The sequence below is a fragment of the Eretmochelys imbricata genome, chromosome 16, assembly GCF_965152235.1.
Source record: "Eretmochelys imbricata isolate rEreImb1 chromosome 16, rEreImb1.hap1, whole genome shotgun sequence".
NCBI lineage: Eukaryota > Metazoa > Chordata > Testudines > Cheloniidae > Eretmochelys > Eretmochelys imbricata.
The window spans coordinates 25057212-25078518 of NC_135587.1; the positions used below are offsets into that span (position 1 = coordinate 25057212).

At 49.6% G+C, this 21307-nt stretch overlaps 1 protein-coding gene across 1 annotated transcript in view; it reads right to left on the reverse strand.

Moving 5' to 3' along the window:
• NR5A1 (nuclear receptor subfamily 5 group A member 1) overlaps nt 1-21307 on the reverse strand; it is a 51398-nt gene that overhangs the window by 2498 nt on the left and 27593 nt on the right. Inside the window, exons 4-5 of the mRNA XM_077835935.1 lie at nt 14340-14459; nt 11752-11899 (exon numbers count right to left, since the gene is read on the reverse strand). Coding sequence (XP_077692061.1) covers nt 11752-11899; nt 14340-14459 — 268 coding nt within the window. The remainder of the gene's footprint in view (nt 1-11751; nt 11900-14339; nt 14460-21307) is intronic.

Below are 21307 nucleotides of genomic sequence, written 5' to 3' on the forward strand. Positions count from 1 at the left end.
AATGCTGAGCCCAGTGCTCCAGTGGGCTGCGTTCTGATGGAGGTACCACCGTTCAGGTGAGATGGACCCGGAACCTGGCCACCAATCAGTATTAAGTGGTAATTTGACAAAAATCAGAGTGAGTTGTCCAAATGTCAGCACTTAATTGTACTCTAGTCAGATCCCAAGGGAAGGGTTTGGCTTCACTGGGCTAATCGAATGTGCAGTTCATTTCTCTTGTTTGCTCTCTCTGACACCAAGGCCATGTCTGCACTCGCGAGCTTACAAGGGCACGGCTGCGCCGCTGCAAGGCCGCTCGTGTAGCCGCTCTAGGCCGATGGGAGAGAGCCTCCGCCGCCGACATAAGACCACCTCCACCAGCGGCGGGAGCTCTGCTGGCGGGAGAAGCTCTCTCTCTGGCAGTGTTGGGCACACCACCACTTTTTTCCCCGCACCCCCTGAGGGACATAAGTGTTGCCAACATAAGTGGTAGCGTAGGCATGGCTTTAGTCTTTCTGGCCCCTCCAGGTCCTTTAAGGAGTTTTATGACAACTCTTCCCAGCGGGTGGCAGGATGCTATTCTGGCACTTGACAATACAGAAGACTTGAGTTTTCCATTTTTGTTCGGCTAATTAATTTCATTTTTTAAATCTAACATGTTGAAATCTGGGTGATGTGTGTATTTAACAAAGGCTTTGGTAAAATGGCACTAAACATACTCCATGTTATTAGGCTACTACAGAAGTGCACAGTGATCATACCTGAGCCCCGACTTACATGAGACCGTGCTATAAACATCCGCTCTGAAAACATTCGGGCCGACGGAGTTAACAGGATTGCCTGTACTTGGTGGAGCTGCAACCACAAGTGCCATTATGTCTGACAGCAAATCTGTTACGTCTGTGTGCACGCACCCAGTGGAGAGATGGGCCTCAGCAACCAGCCCTTTTAGGTTCAAGTTCAGATGAGAGACGGCAGCTCAAACGTCTTGAAGCTGAATATTGTGAAGAGTCAGAATTGGGTCCAGATTTGGAGCATGGCACTTTGGAGTGTTTGGGCCCAGAGGTTTCCTTCTACCCATTATAGACACTATTAGATCTTAGTGTAATAAAGACTCAGCAGTTCCCTGGAAATGCCTTCACGCGAGACTGCCTCAAACGTCTGTAATACAAAGGAATCTGTAACAGAAATTGCCCAGGGAAAGGACTGAGCAAGAATACACAGTGACTTACAGGGAAAAGATTAGGGTACAAATTCCTGGGGTAATTCTATTGACTGCTGTAGGGTTTTACACCAAGACTGAATTTGGCTTTAGAACTGCAAAAAAGTAGAATGAGTTAATGTTCTACCCAAATGGATTAAAGACTTTAAAAAGTATATTAGACAGATGAGAAGCAGTGATGGCAAAGGAAGTCTCTTGGTATGTGTGGAGAGAAACACAATCATCAAGTATGTGCTTCTGAGATGGATGAGCTACTGAACTTCTTCCTGGAATCTGTCTCCAACAAGCAAAATAAAACAAAGTCTGGAATAGACAATGGAGACAGGATGATAAGAGGCAGGTCATAGAGTACTTGGAAAAGTTAAATATATACAGATCAGCAGGCCAGTAGGATAAGCACCCCAAGGCTTTTGGAGAATGAACTCAGTCATTGGATACCATTACAGGAAGTGATGGAGAATCAGGCTTAGCAGACCAATGGTACTACTTCTGTAAATGTTTATTTGAGTGAGGGTCTACAGAAGTGGCCCCTCCATGATGGAAAGGAATGCAGCAGATACAACGTAGCTAGACTGTAGCAAGCGCTTGATACAGAGTCTCACACATTATTACTGCACAAATGTTTCCAGCTGGTTTTGATATGAGCAGTTACCTGGAATGAAAACGGGCTGAAAAGCCCTAACAAAGAGCCGTGACACAATCTGCTCTGCCTCACAATGGCTACAGTGCCCACTGCCCTTTCCAAATGTTTTAATTTTAATAAATACCTCTACATGGTCTGGGAAAAGGGAACTCAGAATCAGCGCATAACTGAAATTTGGCCCCAGTTCATCAAAGCAGCCAAGCATGTGCTTAAGTGCCATTAGGCTTTAAGGTGAGCAGGTGTTTAAGTGCTTTGTTGAACTGGGGCCTAAACTGAAAGGAGTTGCAACCTTTTTCGGTAAATATCTATCACAGAGGCCTATCAGACTGTGGAGCAGTCTCATAAGGGAAGTGGCGGAAGCCTCATTGCTCCAGTCAGATGAATAAAGAATATGCCATAGGGAACAATCCTGAACTGGCTGAGGGCTGGACACGGCGATGATCTAATGGGCCGTTCCCATCTCACTGTTGCTTTGTACTGTGTAGCATAGTCACGAAGTATCTGAGGTTCTGTATAACATACACTTTATCAGATCAGAATTCCCTTGTCACTCCTGTGGCACATTTGTTCTTAACGCGCCTGTCTCTGTTATATTACAGCATGTTGTTATGAAATCTCTTTATCTGCATAAGGTTATTATGAGTGTCATTTAAAAAAACAGAAGTTATATTGATAAATGTCAAATCTATACCCTGAGTTGGCTCAACAATAGCTAGTTCTACTTGATGAACTCACCTGGTTCTCAGAAAGACCCTATTCACTGGTTAATTGAATATTTGAATAATCTTTTCATTCCTGCAATGAATAAAGAATGTTGTCCAAATAACATTGACTCACTTCATTTAGAGACACTGCAGCAGTTGCAAAGACTCTGTCCTGTGACAAAGCAGCCAATCACACATACAGATATGCCTGGGATTATTTCTATGCCCTCAAGTGTTCTTCCTATTCACAGCTCCTTTTGTTTGGGAGAAGCTGCTGATAAATTGCAAACGCTTAAGGGAATGTGGGCTATAAAAGCCTCTCTTACTCCCCTCCCCAAGAAGAGCTGCTTCATGAATATAAGTCATGAAATCGAATGATAGGTCAATCCATTAAGGCTCTATTAAGCCCTTCTGTAGAACAAAGCTAACCTGTGCTGTCCTCATAAATATTGCTATTTTGAGAAGCCCTAATTTTAATTAAACCTCTTTACCTGCTCAGGAGAGAAATCTATTTAGAACTCAAATGGCAGCCTCTTGTGTCTGTGGCGTTGGCTTTGATTGTGCTGTGGCAGAGTGGTAAATGTGGAAATTCTCTTGTTAAAGGCAATTACATCCTACACGTAATATGCAATCCTGTTCTCCACAGCTGAGCCTGCGACGGGCAAATTATACACACAAAATGATGGGGTCTAAATTAGCTGTTACCACTCCAGAAAGAGATCTTGGAGTCATCGTGCACAGTTCTCTGAAAACATTGGCTCAATATGCAGCAACAGTCAAAAAAGCGAACCAAATGTTGGGAATCATTAGGAAAGGGACAGATAATAAACAAGAAAATAGCATAATGCCACTGTATACATCCCTGGTACGCCCACACCTTGAATACTGTGTGCAGTTCTGATCACCCCATCTCAAAAGAGATCTATTGGAATTGGAAAAGGCACAGAGAAGGGCAACAAAAATGATTAGGGGTATGGAACAGCTTCCGCATGAGAAGAGATTAAAAAGAGTGGGACTGTTCACTTTAGAAAAGAGATGACTAAAGGGGGATATGATAGAGGTCTATAAACTCATGAATGGTGAGGAGAAAGTGAATAGGGAAGTGTTGTTTACCCCTTCCCATGACACAAGAACTAGGGGTCACCCAATGACATGAATAGGCAGCAGGTTTAAAAAAGACAGAAGGAAGCACTTCTTCACACAGTGCACAGTGAACCTGTGGAACTTGTTGTGAAGGCCAAAACTATAACTAGGTTCAAAAAAGACCTAGATAAGTTCCTGGAGGATAGATCCATCAAAGGCTATTAGCTAAGATGGTCAGGGATCCAACCCCAGGCTCTGGGTGTCCCTAGACCTCTGACTGCCAGAAGCTAAGATTGGACGACAAGGGAGATCATTTAATAATTGCCCTGTTTTGTTCATTCCTTCTGAAGCAACTGGCACTGGCCACTGTCAGGGACAGGACACTGGGCTGGATGGACCATCAGTCTGACCCAGTATGGCCATTTTTATGTTCTTATTGCTCCAAGTGAGCTTTGCATTATGGAGAGAAAAAGTTGGATTTGGGGCAAAATGAGACATAGGAAAATACAGCGTATTGTTGCACATCCTTCCCGGAAAGCCACAGAGAAAGAAAAAAGAGGAAGAAATGTAATATACTTAGCACAATGCACAGCAATACAGGCATGTTCACTTAACTTCTGGAAAGGTTTCTTTACTGCCTGCTCTACGCATGCAATGGAGACAGGATTTTAAACCATGGCCACCCTGAAGCTGGGGCTTATCACCCTCGGAGCCACCACTGACATTTCATCCACAGGAAAGGCAATGGGAATTCAGCAGAAATGCCCACAGAGGAAAGGAATAAGCCAAGCTGAGGCTGCTGTTCCAGTGCCTCCCATGCCCCAAACAAGGAGCAGTGGCATCAGACTGGGAATGTTTCCTCTGAGGATCCTGACACAGATTGGTTTGTTCAAACGGGGTTGGGCTGGCAAAGCACCACATCCTAATAAAACGCTCCAGCCCTGCAAGGTACTGCTACCCTCCTACAATGTGTGAGGATACTACTGTAGGATTTTTATTATGGGCACAGCCAGAGTGGAGAGCAGGAGCCCAGGATACTCCACCACAACATCTGCTCCCACTGGGGGAGTGGGGAAGGGGCTAGGGTCTCCCCCAGACTCCCATCCCTCCTCAGATCGGCTCTGCCATCCCAAGCCTCCAGCCCTTTTATTTTCTAGTCTGGGTTCTGTTTATGTCACAGCCTTATCACTGTTTAAACAGCAAATTATCGTATTTAATTTTCTTGTACTTTAAAACAGCTTTTTCGAAAGGAAACAAGTGAGATGGAAGGTTATAAATGTGCTCTCGGGCGCCGGGAGTGGCTCCTTCTCATCAGCTCTGGGCTAAGTCTTGATCACACACAGCCACTCTGAAGGCAGGGAAGCTGCTTCATGCCTGGACCCCATTGCAGGATCAAGGACTGAATATGTGTCTGCTCACCAGCATTTCCCAAGGAGAGCCCAGTCGCACAGAGATGGGAGCTACAGAAATCAGTATAAACCAGCCAGATTTGAACAGGGGTGACCTACTGAGCAGCCCAGTTAAATGAGATATATCCTAGAGCACATCTGTTAAAAAATAATCCTATATAATACCTAATTGCTATAAGGGTTCATAAACCCCCACGTACCAGGCCAGAACTTAGGAGTGGTACAAATTAACCCTACTTGTATCATGCTAATGTAACTGTTTACTCCACTCACTGATCTCTAAAGTTTCTTTTCTCCTGCCAGAGCTATTAGGGCAAATTTTGCCATCAGCTACATCCAGGCCAACTCCCCAACTGTGACATTGCCCAGGGCAAAATTAAACCCATGGACTCTGAATGCAGATGAAACGTGGCTTTGTGAAATATTGTGGATCATACTCTATCCCGTCTCTCTCTCAGCAGAATTAGCTGATGGGAAGGGTGAATAGACCTTTTAAATAGCACAGGTCGAATCCCTAACTGGATCAGTCCTCAGTCATTGTGTGCCATACAGCTGCACATTGGGTACTTTTCAGACATGGGAATTTGCTAGTGTAAAATTCACAGCTGGAGAAATTCTTATGGTATTAAGCCCTGAATGTGCCAGGAGCATAACCAAGTACTCTTGGTCAACAGCAAAACATGGACGATGAAAGCTCTGGCTGTGATTTCCAAAAGGGCCTGAGAGACAGTTAGGAAACAGCATTGGCGGTGGGAGCCTAACTCCATAATAGACCAATGCAGCATTCAATGGTGTCATGATAACCAACGCACGCCTTCTGCCATGAGATGTTCCACTATTACCAATCCTAAGTGTGCAAAAATCATGACTGGGCCTCTCAAAGTCATGAGATTAGGTTCAAAATCATGATTTTTTAAAATAATAAATGTGGGATTCTTCTTATTTACTTTCTAGCTTATAGAGCTTTTAAGGTGCGCAAAGGTCATGATTTCAAGTTCCTCTCCACAACTCTGAGGGCTACAAGCTGAGATGCTCACATAATCAATCACTTGACTCCCTGAGCTGGAGTTTTAAGAAAACACCCAATATTGTGAGACTTGTGTTAAAAACAGGAGAGTTGGCAATGCTGGTTCTATGCATTAAATGTGCACAGAATATACCCCTTGGACTGTATCTACCTCTTGGTTTGTTCCCGGAGCAACAAGCATGTAAATATTTTCATTCAATGGAGAATATTCAATGGAGCTCATTAAAGCTCACAAAGTACGGAGAAGTTAGTGATCCATTTGGCAATGAGGGAATCAAAGGTGTGACCCATTTCTAAGAGCAATAACTTCACAGCATTTGAGCTCACTGCCTGTGTAATATAAGGCACACAACTTTACTACACCACACAGCTTGTTATTCCCCCCTCCCACCTGTAACTCCTCACAGGGAAGTGGGCAGGAGAGACTAGCTCAGTTTGCCAAAGTGAGCAGTGTCTCAATTTTGGACTGACAATCTGGGACACCTTACATGGGCCTGATTCTCAGGAAGTGCTGAACACTTGCCCTCTGAAAAACAGGATCCTCTGAAGGTGCCTCAGACTGGGGGCCCCCAGAATCACACATCTTTTGAAAATTTAGGCCCATTGTTTTTTTTAAATCTCTCTCTAAAGGCCCTTGGCACACCAATGAACAACAACAAGATCCGTGTTTATAGGACAAGAGGGAACGTGATCTACTGAGCTGAGGTGAGATCTGAGAGCTCTGCAGCCAACTGTAAGCCTGAACAAGTCACTTCCTCCGTCCATAACACGCGGGTAAGGATACTTATCTGCCTTCCCGCAGGCCGGGTGAGAATGGAAGGTGTTACTCAGAGCTAAGGAACGTTGGCATCCTTTGGCGAGGGTGCAACGTGCTAAACTAGCCAGAGGAGACATCCCTTATTATCCGCACCTACCCTAGGAACAGAGTGACAATTATAGGCAGGCAAACAGTCAGCCAGGTGGGCCATGGTCAGACAAAGCCAGCTCAACCCCACAGCAAGTGCAGCACCCACCTTTGCAAACAGGACTTAATTTCCTTGGGACTTTTGTTTGTCACCAGGAAGGGCAGGGAGGAGAGAGGGAAGTGGGAGAGGAGGAGACCACAGGGATGGAGGCCATGGGGGTAAGGCCTGGGGAGGAGGGAAAGGTGCTGATGAGATGCCTCAAACCCACAGGGGTGATTCTGGCTCTGACAGAGCTGTGTGAAGGCTTGGCAGTGCCCCGGGCACTTCCCCCAGGCAGGGTCTCCAGGCCAGGGTGGGCACACTGGAGGACGCGTGGCCTGCGGATGCCCAGGCTGTCCCTGTTCTGTGGCTGAACAGAGGCTGTCAGTCCCCAGAGCCGCCCACCCACCCCTCTCACTCACCAAGGCGAGTGACAGAGAAACGCCGCTGGCCCCTGCCGTGCACATGCCAGGGGGGCAAGGCAGCCCCGGCAGGCGCTCTGCCTGGGCACGGGACCATAGCCAGGCGAGCATTAGACGCCTGCGGGATCAGTAGCAGCCTGCACCTGCAGCAGGCCCTCGGTCCTGTAGCTGCGTGTTGCTACGGTATCTGTGGCAAGGGGTGGGGTTTCGAGACGGGAGGCCAATGCACAAGCGAAAGGGGCTGGCAAAGGCTGTGGCAAGGCCCCCAGAAATGTGCGGGGCCAAGCAGGAGGGCCAGCTCTCCCAGCCAGTGGCTGCTGGGGATATTGTGTCTAGGTGAGAAGTAACTATGTGAATCAGCCTGAGTTACTTTTACCACAGACTCTGAGACGGTGGCTCTATCATGAGAAGTCTGCACTTCCCTGCCCTGCATTCCTCTGACGCCAATCCAGCGAGATAGGGCCAGTCCCTGCGCCAGGCTCTGTCAACACGGCTGTTTTGTAAAGGCCCTATCAGCCCGTTTGTTTCACTGCCCAAAACAGGCCCTATTTAACGCCGGATGGGGAACGAGCCTGCACTGGCCCCTGCATGCTGACCAAGGTGGGATCTTACCCACCACTTTCCTTTCTCCAGGACGACTATTTTCTGGGGCTCAGGGGAGAAAAGGACGTTCTGGGAAACACTCTGATGAAAATAAAAATATTTTTGCTTTAAAAATTTCTCTGTTGAGCTGCAAGCCAAGGGAGGCAGAGGGATGTCAGTATATTATCTGGTCATCTAGACTGTTAAGCTTTCTGTTACGTGTCTGTCCAGCGCCTCCCATGATGGGGCTCTGAGCCACGACGGGCCCTATTGAAATAACGTTGTCTAATGCTCCCCCTTCTCACCCAAGCGCTCTCTGAAGGGTTCGCCCCATGGAATGTATTCGTACCACCTGCCACATTAAAAATAACCAACTGTAGCTGTCGCATGGCCCAGTGTCATTCATGCAGCGGCTTTGCTGTACATGGATCCAATCCTGCAAACATTTCTGCTGGTGAATATTCGTTTCTCCTGTGAATAGCCCCACAGATATCTAAGGGATTGTGTCCATGAGCAAAGTTAGTCTCATGCCTACACGTTCTCAGGATGAGGTCCCCGACGGGGCGGGAGAGCTGTGAATAACTTCAGCCTGCAAAGCCAGCTCTCATTGTCCTCATTCAGTTCTCTCCTCGCAGCTCACCTCTGCTGCGATCCCAACACTCGCTCAGCAGCTGGTGCACGGTGACTGCTGCTCGTCACACAGCTCAGACCCAGCGGGCTGTCACCGGGTGCCTGCCTTCACTGCTAAGCTGCATCCACCTGCTGTCTTTCATCTTATACGGCCAGGGCCATCTTTGTATTATATGCCTGTATACAGCTCCTAGCAGGATGGAGGCCTGAGCCCTGGCTGGGTGTCGAGACGCTACCGCAACACAAATAAATACGCACAGAATGAGGAGGGATGCCAGGTGCTGAGAGGGGCACAGAGCACTGGCCAGAGACTGTCCCGAAGCCCTAATACGCTCACATTACAGCCCCCGAGCCTGTGCAATTTCTTGCTGCTGCAGCAATCTAACCAGCCGCTGTTCAGCCCAGGCTGTGCGTGGCCACTCCTCCCCAGGGAGCGTGATGCCCTGCTACAACACTAGCCCCTGGAAAATACCACAGTGGGACGAGCCTCTGGGAACTCGCGCGGTTGCAAACAGCCCGGGGTCTCAGGCAGAGGTGCTGCATCCCCAGAGAGGGATTTGGGGGGCAAAGGTGAGGAGTCGTCATTTGATTTGTGTCCCTCCTTGTTCTTGATAAAATTACAAGCTATTTTACAAAGGTTTTTGCCTAATTAACTTTTAGCGCTTTGGCTGTTGCGGGCTCAGCAGGTTTATTTTCAGCATGTTTGTCTCTGGCGCTCCCTTTAGACTCTACATTGTAATCACCACGCTCCCCTCCCACAGACTTACAGATAATGACAGGTTATAGTGATTTTTGTGTGCAGCTCTGACCAGGGTTGGTGAGAGCTTCCCTTTAGTTTCCACCACATCAGAGAAGCTTTGAATTGGACTTGGCGACTCAGAGAACGCAGCAGGGACGTGCCCACTGTCCAGCTGCGCCCGGCAGGTTCCTAGACATCTAGCAAACCTTAGGGGCAGGGGGACACGCCAAGACCTGTCATCTGTGCTGCTACCTCTGGTCTTTACCGCCCCAGAAAGCCATCATCTACGGAGCAGCCTGCAGTACTGAACAGGAAGAAGCATTGGCCCCCTGGAACCCTTTGGCCCTATGCCTCCCCTCTGGGGCCCAGGCCCCCAGGAAAGCCAGTGGCTCTTTGCACAGAGAAAGCTAGAGCCATGAGCAGAAGCCCTCATGGTATACAGCACCCCAGGGAAGGCCCATCCACTGCAAACCTCTGGCTGCTATTAAGGATCCCCTCAAATAAAGGCTCTTCTCTTGATTTCCAGCATGGCACCCCCCTCTCTCGATGCAAACTCTGCTTCACCCATGTGCTCATTTCATTCCATGTCTTCAGTGCCCAATGCCCATCACCTCCGGCTGCCACACACTTATCCACCTCTGAGTGCCTCTTGCCCTGCCACAGTGGTGGTCGGTTAACACCCTGAGTGACACTTTATACAGTGCCCTGAAGGCAGCACAGCCCTGGCTCTGGCAGGCCACACAGGCCAAGTGTCCTCTGTCCAAAATGGTCTAGCACCTGCTGTTCCAGGAACTCCCAGCAGAGACCCTGGCAGATCTTAGCCCTCGTGGGGGCGACACAGGGGAGAGCTGGTCTCAGCCAGCCAGCAGGACTTAAACATTTCTGAACAGCACCTTGCACTGAGCAGGCAGAAGCGAGCAGGAGCCAGGGGATTGCTCAGAGCAGCTCACCCCAAAGCAGCTCTGAATCCCAGGACACACATCAGCAGGAGCATAGGGGCCTCATGTCTCTAGAAACCAGGCTTCTGATCTCTAGCTATTCCGCCCTGACAGGAGCAGCAGGCCCTGTCTGTATGTTTCTCCTGGCTCATGGTGCCTGAGCATTCCTCTGCCCCATGAGCAGCGTAGGGACCCTCTAGCCCACCAAGGCATCCCCACAGCAGCTGGGAGGGCGCTTCCCAGTGCAGGGTGACAGAGGGGCGCGAGTGTGATCAAGGTGGCAAGGGCAGTGGCTTGGGCTGGCCACCGAATTATGTATGCAGGGGATCGGCAGGCTTGTAGTCAGTCAGCCAGCCCACGCCAGTGCCCGTGCCCCTGTGCTATGATTTTTAACAAAGACAGCTAGCCCATGTCTGTCTCCCGCACCGAGACACGTGCTCCCAGTGCTGGGCGGACATACCCTGGAGGCTGTGTTTCGCCAAGCTGAGATCCTCTGCCAGGGGAAGATTAGATCCCATATCCTGCTGACTGCCTTGCTCCTGTGTGCATCTCTCTGTCACTCCCGCGAATCTCTGCTACCCCTTCGCACTGCAGAGAACTGTTACTTAGCACCTGGTGATTTGCAGCTTGACCCCCTTCTCACCACAGTGAGAGATCGCTGGCCATCAGACAGCAGAGAGGTGTTCAGGGAGGATTTTCAACAAGGAGGCACCAATGTGTCTGTGGTGCAAACGCCTTATCTCTGGAGGGGTTACCAGGAGGATGAAAGGCTTCCACGGGACACACCGTGAGGAGGTGCAGTGAACTTAAAAACAAGTCACATTCTGTCTGGATACAAGCTACAGGATACTAGTCATGCAGCCTCTTTGTGCCTCACTCCCCCTGTGAAATGGAGAGAACCATACTCCCTTTCTCCCCCTCTTCATTGTCTCTTTGGGGCAGGGGACTGTCTTTTACTATCTCTTCACAGAGTGCTTGGCACTATGCGCCCTCGGTCATGGCGGGGGTCTCTCGGTGCTCCTGGGCCACAAGTAAATAAGAACAGTCACTAATAACAAAAAGAAAAGGAGGACTTGCGGCACCTTAGAGACTAACCAATTTATTTGAGCATAAGCTTTCGTGAGCTACAGCTCACTTCAGTACAACTTTCCACAGTATGCATCTGATGAAGTGAGCTGTAGCTCACGAAAGCTTATGCTCAAATAAATTGGTTAGTCTCTAAGGTGCCACAAGTCCTCCTTTTCTTTTCGCGAATACAGACTAACACGGCTGCTACTCTGAAACCTGTCACTAATAACAGCTCTCCATGCTTCCACCAACCGGGCACAATGCGAGACAGCAGCTGCTCCGCCTTTCCCTTTGCTAGCTTTGCGTTCCAGTGTCTCCCCAGCGGCACCCTACAGAACTCAGTCCCTTCTGGGGCACTTACCGAGACTGAAGAGTATCAGGAACTTCAAACACACAAACTCTTGTCTATCCACCTGGAGCGCATGCAAGTGTAGGACCAGTTCTTGTGCCCTCAAGACCAGGTTATTCAGGTTGGATCCCGCTTGAGCCGCGATTGTCGCCATCTCCACCTGAAAGCAAAGAAGGAAGCTGGGCTCAGCAGCCTGGAGCATCACACCCTGCAAGGGCCTGAGGAGCGGTGCGAACCACACTGCAAGGCACTGAGCAGGGTCGAGACCCCACCGTGTCTCTTAGCTACGCCCTGCCTGTGGAGAGGGCATGAGCTGCTCATTTTAAACCCCCCGCCACGCTCCTTGCCCTAGGGACAGCAAATAGCCAACACCGCAGTGGGTCTGGAGGTGGACTTGAAAAGACTCCTCTCGTGAGATTCACCCCCCAGCGGAGGAGCCAGCACAAGGTAGGACTTTGGTAGTGCCTAGGTCTTGTACTAGCCCTCTGCACCCTAAGGGTGAATACACCCGAAGTGACTGAAACAATAATGGTACTGGCAGGACAGGTGTCCTCACAGTGTCCCCCACCGCCGTAAGACTGGCTGAATGGGATTTAGAATTATTCCAGCTCTCTGGCTGGATTATCACAAGGAAATGGCAGTGGAGGGAAGGGAACAAACTACTCCTTGGCAGGGTTTTCAGCCAGCCAAACTATAGCTACAGGGCAGCTTGGCTGCATGCGCAGACCGTAGGTGCTGGAACTAGGGGTGCGGGGGGAGCTGCCGCACCCACTGGCTTGGAGCGGTTTTCATCACATACAGGGTTTACAGTTTGGTTCAATGGCTCTCAGGGGATGGATGTCCCTGGTTCCCAGGAGGGCAGGGAGCAGCAGCCAGTTCTGGCTTGTGGCTAAAACATTACAGGACAGAGGCAGCAAAACTGTGGAGTCAGGGTGAAATTCATCCCTGGGTAGCCAGTATAAACCCAAGAGACTACTTAAGTCCCACGGCATCACAAATGGTGCTGCACAGGTCCTCTGGACAGGGTGAATCTCACTTCAGAGAATAAACAGGGGTAACTTGGAGACACACAAGAGAAAATAGCAATCTTCTGGGTTATTATTTGTTCTAATTTGTGTTTAAAGAGGGAGCTCTCACTGCACAACAGCAATGCTGTCCTGGGAATAGCTGGAAGATCAGGCTGCGATTCTGGGGAGACTTTGTTCCCATGTTCCCTGCAAAATCTACTATTCAAACAGAGCTGGTCTGTTCTCACACCAATTTCTGTAAATACAGACATGACTGTTGATTTTTCTTATGAGAAACATTTTGCTCCAAACCCAAGAATTCTCCCCTGGCTGGAAGGCAGTACATGCCGGCCGCCTGCGCTCCGGGGATGGCTTGGGTCTATCTACAGATCATTATTTCTCCCCTTGTGCAAAAACAATTCCGGAACCCAGCAAAAACAAAACACCAGGCATCTGCTTGGGTCAGCCTCAGTTCACGCAGGAGGAGGGACAAGACAGGAGGGCCTTCATTAGAGGGAAAGAAGTAAGACAAAAGTCACCCATTTTTTCTTCCCAGTTTGGGCTCCGTGTAGCTGAGATTGTCTGAAACTACGGAGATGGATTTTGGTTCCCATGGGCTCCCTTCCTGGAGTCTGAAGTTCAAACCAGCCCCAACATTTAAAGCCAAGCAACCAAAACTGCCCAGGCTGGCCTGACTTCACACTACAGCCCTGCAAAGCCGCTGAGTTTCCAATGGCTGCCATACAAAACCAGTTAGCCCATAGACTGCAGAGCCAGGCGGGCCACGGCCCGACTACTTTTTGGCCAGGCCAAACCTGAGTGTGACCCTGTGCACCATTTCACAAGTCCACTCACTAAAATTTGGAGGGGGTGGCTGCATGGGCTGATGGGCCGGGGGGTTAGATTGCTTGGGGGAGGGGGAATTTCAGAGCAGGGGAGGAGTCAATGGCTCCCCCACTTTAAATGTTGCCCCGCAGCCCCCTGAATTGGCCCAAGGCTCACCCAAAATTCTGATCCTAGAGAGATGCCACCAGAACCACAACTAGAGCAATGAAACACACTTAATAACAACAGATTAACCAGCAGGCACATGGTGCCTTTCATGTGCTTTCCTTTTGGATTAAAAGCATTGGTTCTGACCCAGCGAGGAAGCAGTGGAATTTCTGATTTCAACTGGGTGAAAACAAAAATGGCAAAGAAAAGTGACTTTTCATCAGTCTCATTTGGGAATAAATGGTGAGAGAGGGAAGATTTTCCTTTGCAGAAATATGGCAGATTTGCAGATCCTGAAGTGAACAGAAGGACGGACTGGGGCAGCAGCACAGTTACAAATTGGGAAGGAACTGGCCCCCATATCGCCCGGCTCTGGTTAGTATCCCAACGCATGGACAAAGGCACAGGGCCTGCTCCCCTCTGATGCTTCACTCTTTGTGTCCATCAATCCATCTGCAACAATAATGCAGGCTCACTATTAGCTGTGCTGTCCTGACCCTTTCATGCCGTTGTTCGACTTAGCAATGTAGGAATTGCAGGGGAAAGGTACAGTCTGCTGAAACACTGGAAGGCTTTTCCCATCAAAGGAGAGGACATTACCTCCTGGCCTGTCACAAGCAGCATACTGTGCTCCTTCCCATGTTGCACCTGCCTGTAGATATGGTCAAATACCAGCAGCTCGCTCCAGCAGTTCTGCAGCAGTTTCATCTGATCGCCTACCTGAAACACAGTTGAAAACACAGCCATTAAAACCTCTCAGATCTGCTCACAGGCTAGGGACCTGGCAACACACAATGCAGAAGGAAGGTTGGACTTGGATGCAAAGTTGTCAACGGATGAGGTCTTGGATGCTTTTGAAATGAATGAGCTCCCCCCACCCTGTCCGGTGTCTCTGAGGAGAAGCCTGCATCAGAGTTCCCTCTGCTCTCTGACATACCCCCTTTCCCCCGGCTCATTCCTCAAGCCCTTCCTGTCAATGCCAGTCCATGGCCCATTAATGCATTGTGACAGTAGTGTGATCAAGCGCACTCCTGGCTCCTGTAATCGGTGACAGGTTGAATTCACATTGTCAGCTGCAAAAGCCCATGTATGAATCAATGTCAGATTTGGTGAGGGCCTCAGTGAGCTTCCCACATCTCACCATGCTCCCGCAACAACGCACAAGAAGCATGTGTTGGAGCAGAATAAGGCAGTTCAGCAGCAGAGGCAGCTCCCAAAAGGGCTTTCCTCATGTGCCGTGATCCCCAGCAAAGCCGAGCAGTCGGTCAATTTCCCTTAAATACTGTATTGATTGGACTGTACACAAAATGTACAAGGTTGTTAACAGAGAATTCCCCCGCCCCGCGCAGTAGCATTGGGTGAAAGAGCATAGCTGGAGCCAAGGTGCATGTCTGTACGTACACCGATAGATAGAAATGCACACCTTAGCTCCATCTATGCAGACTCACCTATCACTACACACATATATTTATATATGGTTTTGAGTTTTCCAGCTATGTTGGGTCATGGTCCACACTCTACAGCCAGTGCGCTGGAGAGGTATGGGTCTGCATGTGTGTTTGTGGGCTGTTCTGCAGTGCCAAGATGGAAAACAAACTGCTGGACCAGAAAGCATTTTACATTTACCAGCTGGAAGAGGGGAATGTAGAGCAATTTGAATGGAGAAGCGAAATGCAGTTCTCAAAAGTCAGACAGCATGTTACCAGCACAGAAAGGCAGGCTGGTCCAGCCGTCAGGGCTTTGGACCATTTCAAGCTGGGTGGTTCTGGTTAATTCAGATGAGATACTTCTTCAAGGAATTAGAAGCTGCCCCAAAGGGCAAACAGCAAAGAGTAAAGGGCAGGTGTTCAGCACAGCAGAGTTGGGGAAACAAGAGTGGTCTTGTCACTGAAAGAGACACAGCAACATCTTAGCATAAGGAGTTAGTTTGGCACGGCCTCCCTTTAAAGAAATACATCAGCTAGCTGCACCCTGGAATCTAACCCAACTCCACCTCATGCAGCAGAGTATGGCAAGAGGCCGTCTGCCAGCAGGATGTGCTGTTCAGTGCCCTCACTACATTATGCACAGTTGGATTAGTTGGACACTTGATAAGCTGAAGCGCTCTGTGATGGCAGGACCAAGTTTTGCTGGGAACAATTTCTGTTCAGCAATTATCTAATGAAACATTTGACCAGTGTTACCCTGGGTTAAAACAGGTCAGGTGCGAGATTTGTACCTTGTTTTCTGAGAGCGTATGTGGAGAGAAGCAGCATTTAGCCAGCTTGGTCCCCATGGCTTCTTGGTACTCCTGCCTCTCCTGAACAGCGTTTCCATGGAACACAATCGGTGCCAATTAATTAAAAAAACCCATCTTTTATGTCTCCTCATGGAGATTGACAGAGTCAGGGGAGAGGCAGAAATACCCCCGAGCTCTGGAGTTTGATGCAGACAGGAAAGCCCCTGGCGTGTCATTTTCGGCAGGGGCTCTCTCATTTGGTGTGTGCAGTCTATCCCAGCATGCCCGGTGGCACGTCGCTATAGACATGTCTGTTATCACTACATAGGCACACATAAAACAGGCTGGATTAGACCCTGGGTCCATCTAGTGCCCCCATTTTGCGTTCGCTCTTCTGGGCCTGCGTGCCCCCTAAATCCCACAAGAACCCCTTTGAGTGCTCAGGGGGGCCAAGACTGTGTCAGCTGTCTGCACAGGGGTGAATTTCACCCTCTGTTCACAGTGAGTGCTGGCAGGACAGGCAGTGACTCTGCGGGGACACAGCAAGATACTTGCACCAAGCGAATTTAGAATGCGTAATCGCCAGAATTCACCTCTGCCTTTTGCTCACCCAGTCAGGGAACAGACACTTATATAACTTGTACAGCCTGTCAAAAGAGCTCCAGTTTCAAGCAGGGACTACTGAACTTTTCGCAGCTGTCCAGCCTGCCCGTTGACTGAAGCATGTTCAGCTGAACCGCCCAGGGGGTATTTTCCAACCTGCCGATACATGTGTGGAAGTTGTGATCTGCTTGTGGGCAGTCACCGAACAGGAAAGAGCTAAAGCTGATAAGAGAAATGTTAACTGCAAACAGCTCACTCCACTCCAGCTAAGGCACCTGTGCTGTGTTCCCAACTTCACAACTTGGTGGGGTAACTTCACAAGCCACATGGAAGGTGACAAGTCACTTATGTGCTATGTGCCTCAGTTTCCCCACCTGTACCATACATAGTATGTAAGAATACCGCTCTTCCTTCTCTCCCTCACAAGGGGGCTGCAAGACTTAACTACCATAGATAGCAATGCTGATAAGGCCTCCAAGATAGACAGGCTCAATAAGAATACCCAGCGGCTGCATTCTACCTGCAGTCTGCAGAGGTGTGTCTCTTCTGTACTGTGTCTGACCAAGCATGCTGTCAGTGCTCGGTGAACACTCAGGATACAGTCCTGGGAGCTCCTCAGACGAAAGGCGCTACAAGGTGCAAAGGCACGGAGGACATGGCAAGTTGCATTGCACCAAGGAAACAGAGACCCACATGGTACAGGAGAGGGAAGGAGCCAGCCACTGTGCAAAGCAAGCACCAAGCTGTGTTACGGCCACCCCCACACCGCTTCGAGACAAGTAAGCTTGTTTCACTCGCACTCTTATCAGCACTGGTTTGCCTCCATAAGGCAAGAATCTAACACAACCTGTGCACAAATCTTTAACAAAATGACTCTTGGACGCAGCCCTTCGCCTAAAGCTGCCGGGAGCGAGAGAATGCAATGTTGTTATTTTACACAAAGGCTTTGTGTCTCCCGGGATGGAGCTTTGGCTACTTTTTAAATGAAAGAATACAGTGTCCATCCTTCCCTTGCCCAGGAATGTGGGGTGGAGACGGCCCGTTTTGGGGAGTGTCAGTCCTGAAACGTATTTTAATTCACTGACTCCAGGCTGGAGTGCATTCTGCAGGCAGGCCTGGGGGGTGCCCCGAGCTCAGGGAGGAAATGCAATCCGCACCTTCAGGGCAGGCAAACCATATTTCCGGCTCCAGGACTTGCAAACTGAAGTGACCTGATTTCTTTCCAAGTGGCCTCTGCCTCTTCAGAGTCTCTTTTCCTGGCTCCAGGCATTCTTCCCAGCTGCTGCCATAACACGAGCAGACTGCAAACCACAGCAGCCAGCTTCCACAATAAAAGCCAGGTAGCGCCGATGCTGTGAGGGACCCCGTTTTCGGCATGGGGGCACCTCTGGCTCCTTTGGGACTGGTTTGCCCCCTATTCCTGGTCACGATTTTACACAATGTCGAGAGACAGGAAGCAGTAATGAGGCTGTCTCTGGGCAGATCAACAGGGACAGGAGCATCTGCTCACAGCTGCTGAACAGAGAGGGGCTCCTCACTCACTCCTTTAACAGAGGAGAGAGGAGAGCTAAACCCGAGGGCCAGATGCTTAGCTGATGTGCATGGGTGTAACTGGGCATCTGGTCCCAAAGCTGCAGCTCCCAACAATTCCCAACAGTCCACAATTAGGTCCCACCTCTGAAGCTGGACTTTGTGATTTAGGCCCACTGCTAACTGTGATTCAGTTCTACGCCCCGCCCACAGACCCCCCATTCTCTCAGCCAGCATGCAACAGAGCAGCCCGGGTTGCAGAAATCAGGTATTGAGCGACCAGATGCCACCTACTGAGAACAGATTCCACGTTATTATATTTAGAACCATATGTCTTTTCTGATATATATGGCATTAGACGGGAATGTATCCAACCAGCCACATGCCACAGACAAGGATCCTTCTAAGGGATCAGAATAACTGTAATAACTAGTCCCCTTTTCAGGTTCAAATGAAAATAAATGTCCAGTGCATCAGGCACAAAATACAGCTTTTGTATTTAAAAAATTACAAAAACTAATACAAATGTTTTCATGATTTAAAAAATAAATAACAACTGGAACAGTTATTAGTTTGCATTTTAATGTATCCCCTCCACTCCACCCTGGATTTGAAGCCCAGACACTGCTGGCCAGGCAAAGAGAGAAAATAAACAACATCCGAAATAAAATGCAAAGTTGGGGGGGGGTTAATTCTTTCATCGTGATGACGTGAGGTGACGTGCTCAGGAAATGAGATTGCTACACAGACACCCTTTAATTCTAGGAAATCTGAGGCCAGATTTTCTCACAAATTCTGCTCCCATCTAGGCACCACGAGTGTTGCCAACTCTTGCAATTTTTTATCCACTCTGTTGTGATCTTTGGTGTTTTTCAGGAATCTTCAAGAGCCAGGGGAGAAATGAGAATCTCGGCTTTCATTTAAAAACGAAGTAGAAGGTTCTAGCCCTCATGGAGAAAAGCCTAGAAATGGGGGCTTTGCTGACAAAAAAACCAGAAGGCAAATAAAAAGACCCCCACATTTCGTGTTTAAAAATCTCCTCAATTTTAAGCCAACCTCATGATTTTGGGGGGCCTGGCTCAGGATTATTGCATGATTGGGGTTGGCAAAACTGAGACTTTCAGACACTATAGAGAACAAAGAGGACACCGCCCCGCCCACACACACACTGTTCTCTGTGGGAGATGCTGGGTGCTGGGCTCTTTTGAAAATCTGGCCACTCGAGCACAGAGGCCAAGGCAAGGCCATGGAGCAGCAGCAGCGCCCCTCCCCGCCCGCCCACACTGGCCATAGCTCGCTGCCTGTCACACTCACCAGCCACTGTGCTGCCCCTGATGCAAAACAAGCAGCTTTGGGCAGGGGAAGTTCCCCGGCTCCTGGCGCTTTTCCCTTCTCCAGCCCCTCCCCTCCACACCCTCCTCCCCCATCCCTGCCCCCCCCCCACCTCCCCAGCTCCCTGCCAAGCCTCCAAACATGCCCCTCTTCCATCCCAGCAGTCCCCAGCCTCACACTGCGGCTTCCTTGCTCCAGCTGGCCCCAGCTCCTCATGCTGCCCACGCAGAGCCAATTCCTCACTGCTCCCAGCCCAGGTGTGGCCCATCCCAGCTCTCCCTGCTGGCTCCTGGGAGAAGTCAGGAATCAGCAGCAAAGTGAGGTGGATCATTCTGGTGCGGGGGCTGAGACAGCTGGGGTGGGCTTCCCCAGGGTACCAGTCTGCCCTGCCTCCTACTGGCCACACACTCTCCTCCCCTGGGGCTCCAGCCCTAGGGCCTGGATCTGCACTGGCCAGCACTTTGTGCGCAGGGTGTTCAAACACGCGCCGTCAGGTCTGGCCAGTCTCGGACAGGTGCAGAGAGCTGCACAAGGTGCTAGGCAATGGAGAACCAGGCCCATAGCAACCACCGCTGGGGAGCAGCCAGAGGCTGCAGGGTTAACTGCTATTCTGCGTCTCTCTCCCTGGGCACCCCTACTTTCAGAGGGGTGAAGGACACTGAAGAAATGTTGCTTTGTTTTAACGTGCAGGAGGGGAAGGAATTCTGCCGACATCTTACCACACTTTTCTCCATCGTCAGCCCAGCTGCCAGGGCCTGGGTTAGCAAATCACCAGGATTTGGGCAGTGAGGAGAGAGGACGAAATAGCAGAGCTGGATCCTGTTTCGACCCATCAGGGTAACAGCAGTAAGGCACCTGCGTCCTGCTCCAGGTCATCAGCCCTGCCTCCTGCTCTCTGGGAAGCAGGTATGAGTCACGAAGGCTGGAGTGTTCCCAGCTGGGTGCATGTTGAGGGCAGAGCCCTTTGGAAAACCTGGCCAGAAGTGTCACGGTGAGAGCTGCTATTGAAAACACTATTGAAAATCTGGACCCTTGTCTTGGTGCCTAGATGAGTCCTGAGCTCTTCTGAAATCCGAGCCCCAGTTGCGAGTGCTGAACCCCTGAACCGCTGGCTCTGAGCTCTCGTGAACATCTGGCCTTGTGAGACAATACGCTGTTGTCAGGGGAAGGAGGAATGGGAGAATTAGCAGAGGATGCATGAACCTCAGGAGTTCCAAGTTTTGTACTGAACCTAGAACTTGTGGCGTTTCAGTGGGTCCAAATCTAACAAGCCAAAATGAGTTTTCCCCTCCCTTTTTCTATAGGCTGATCCATCTGGTAGCATAAAGGATCCTGGTTCTAAATGATTTTGTGAGTGGCTTTCAATCCCTATAGAGAAGCCACCCTCATCTTATCCATCAGGAGGGAAAGAACCACATGTTACTGTATGCTGTGGTCTACCAAGCGCTGCTGAGCACTTTGGTGAGCGATAAGAGAGAGGAAAGTGTATCATGAATATGAGGAATACCTCCACAAAGAATGAATTCAGGTCTATTGGAAGGGCCTTGCAATGCCATTGCGTTTGCTGCTTTTAATAGAGGGAAGACAAATGCAGTGTCATGGAACTGGATAATAATATTGTCATTCTGCTGAAAGGGCTGCAATAAACTAGCGCCTGTAGATTGCAAAGGGAATAGACATCAGACAAGAAAGAGCGTTATGGTTTCTGTGCCCAGCAGCCTTTGCGAATTACCTGGGTTTCTTTTTGATATGCTTTGGGTGAAGTTAGAGTTCAGGAGAGAGGGACGGACAGTGCTGGGTACAGACAGATAAAGTGCAGGAAGCCTTTCCTGGCGCTTCCTCCACACTCAGCTCTGCCAGTGCAGCTGGATCCTCCTGCTCTGGC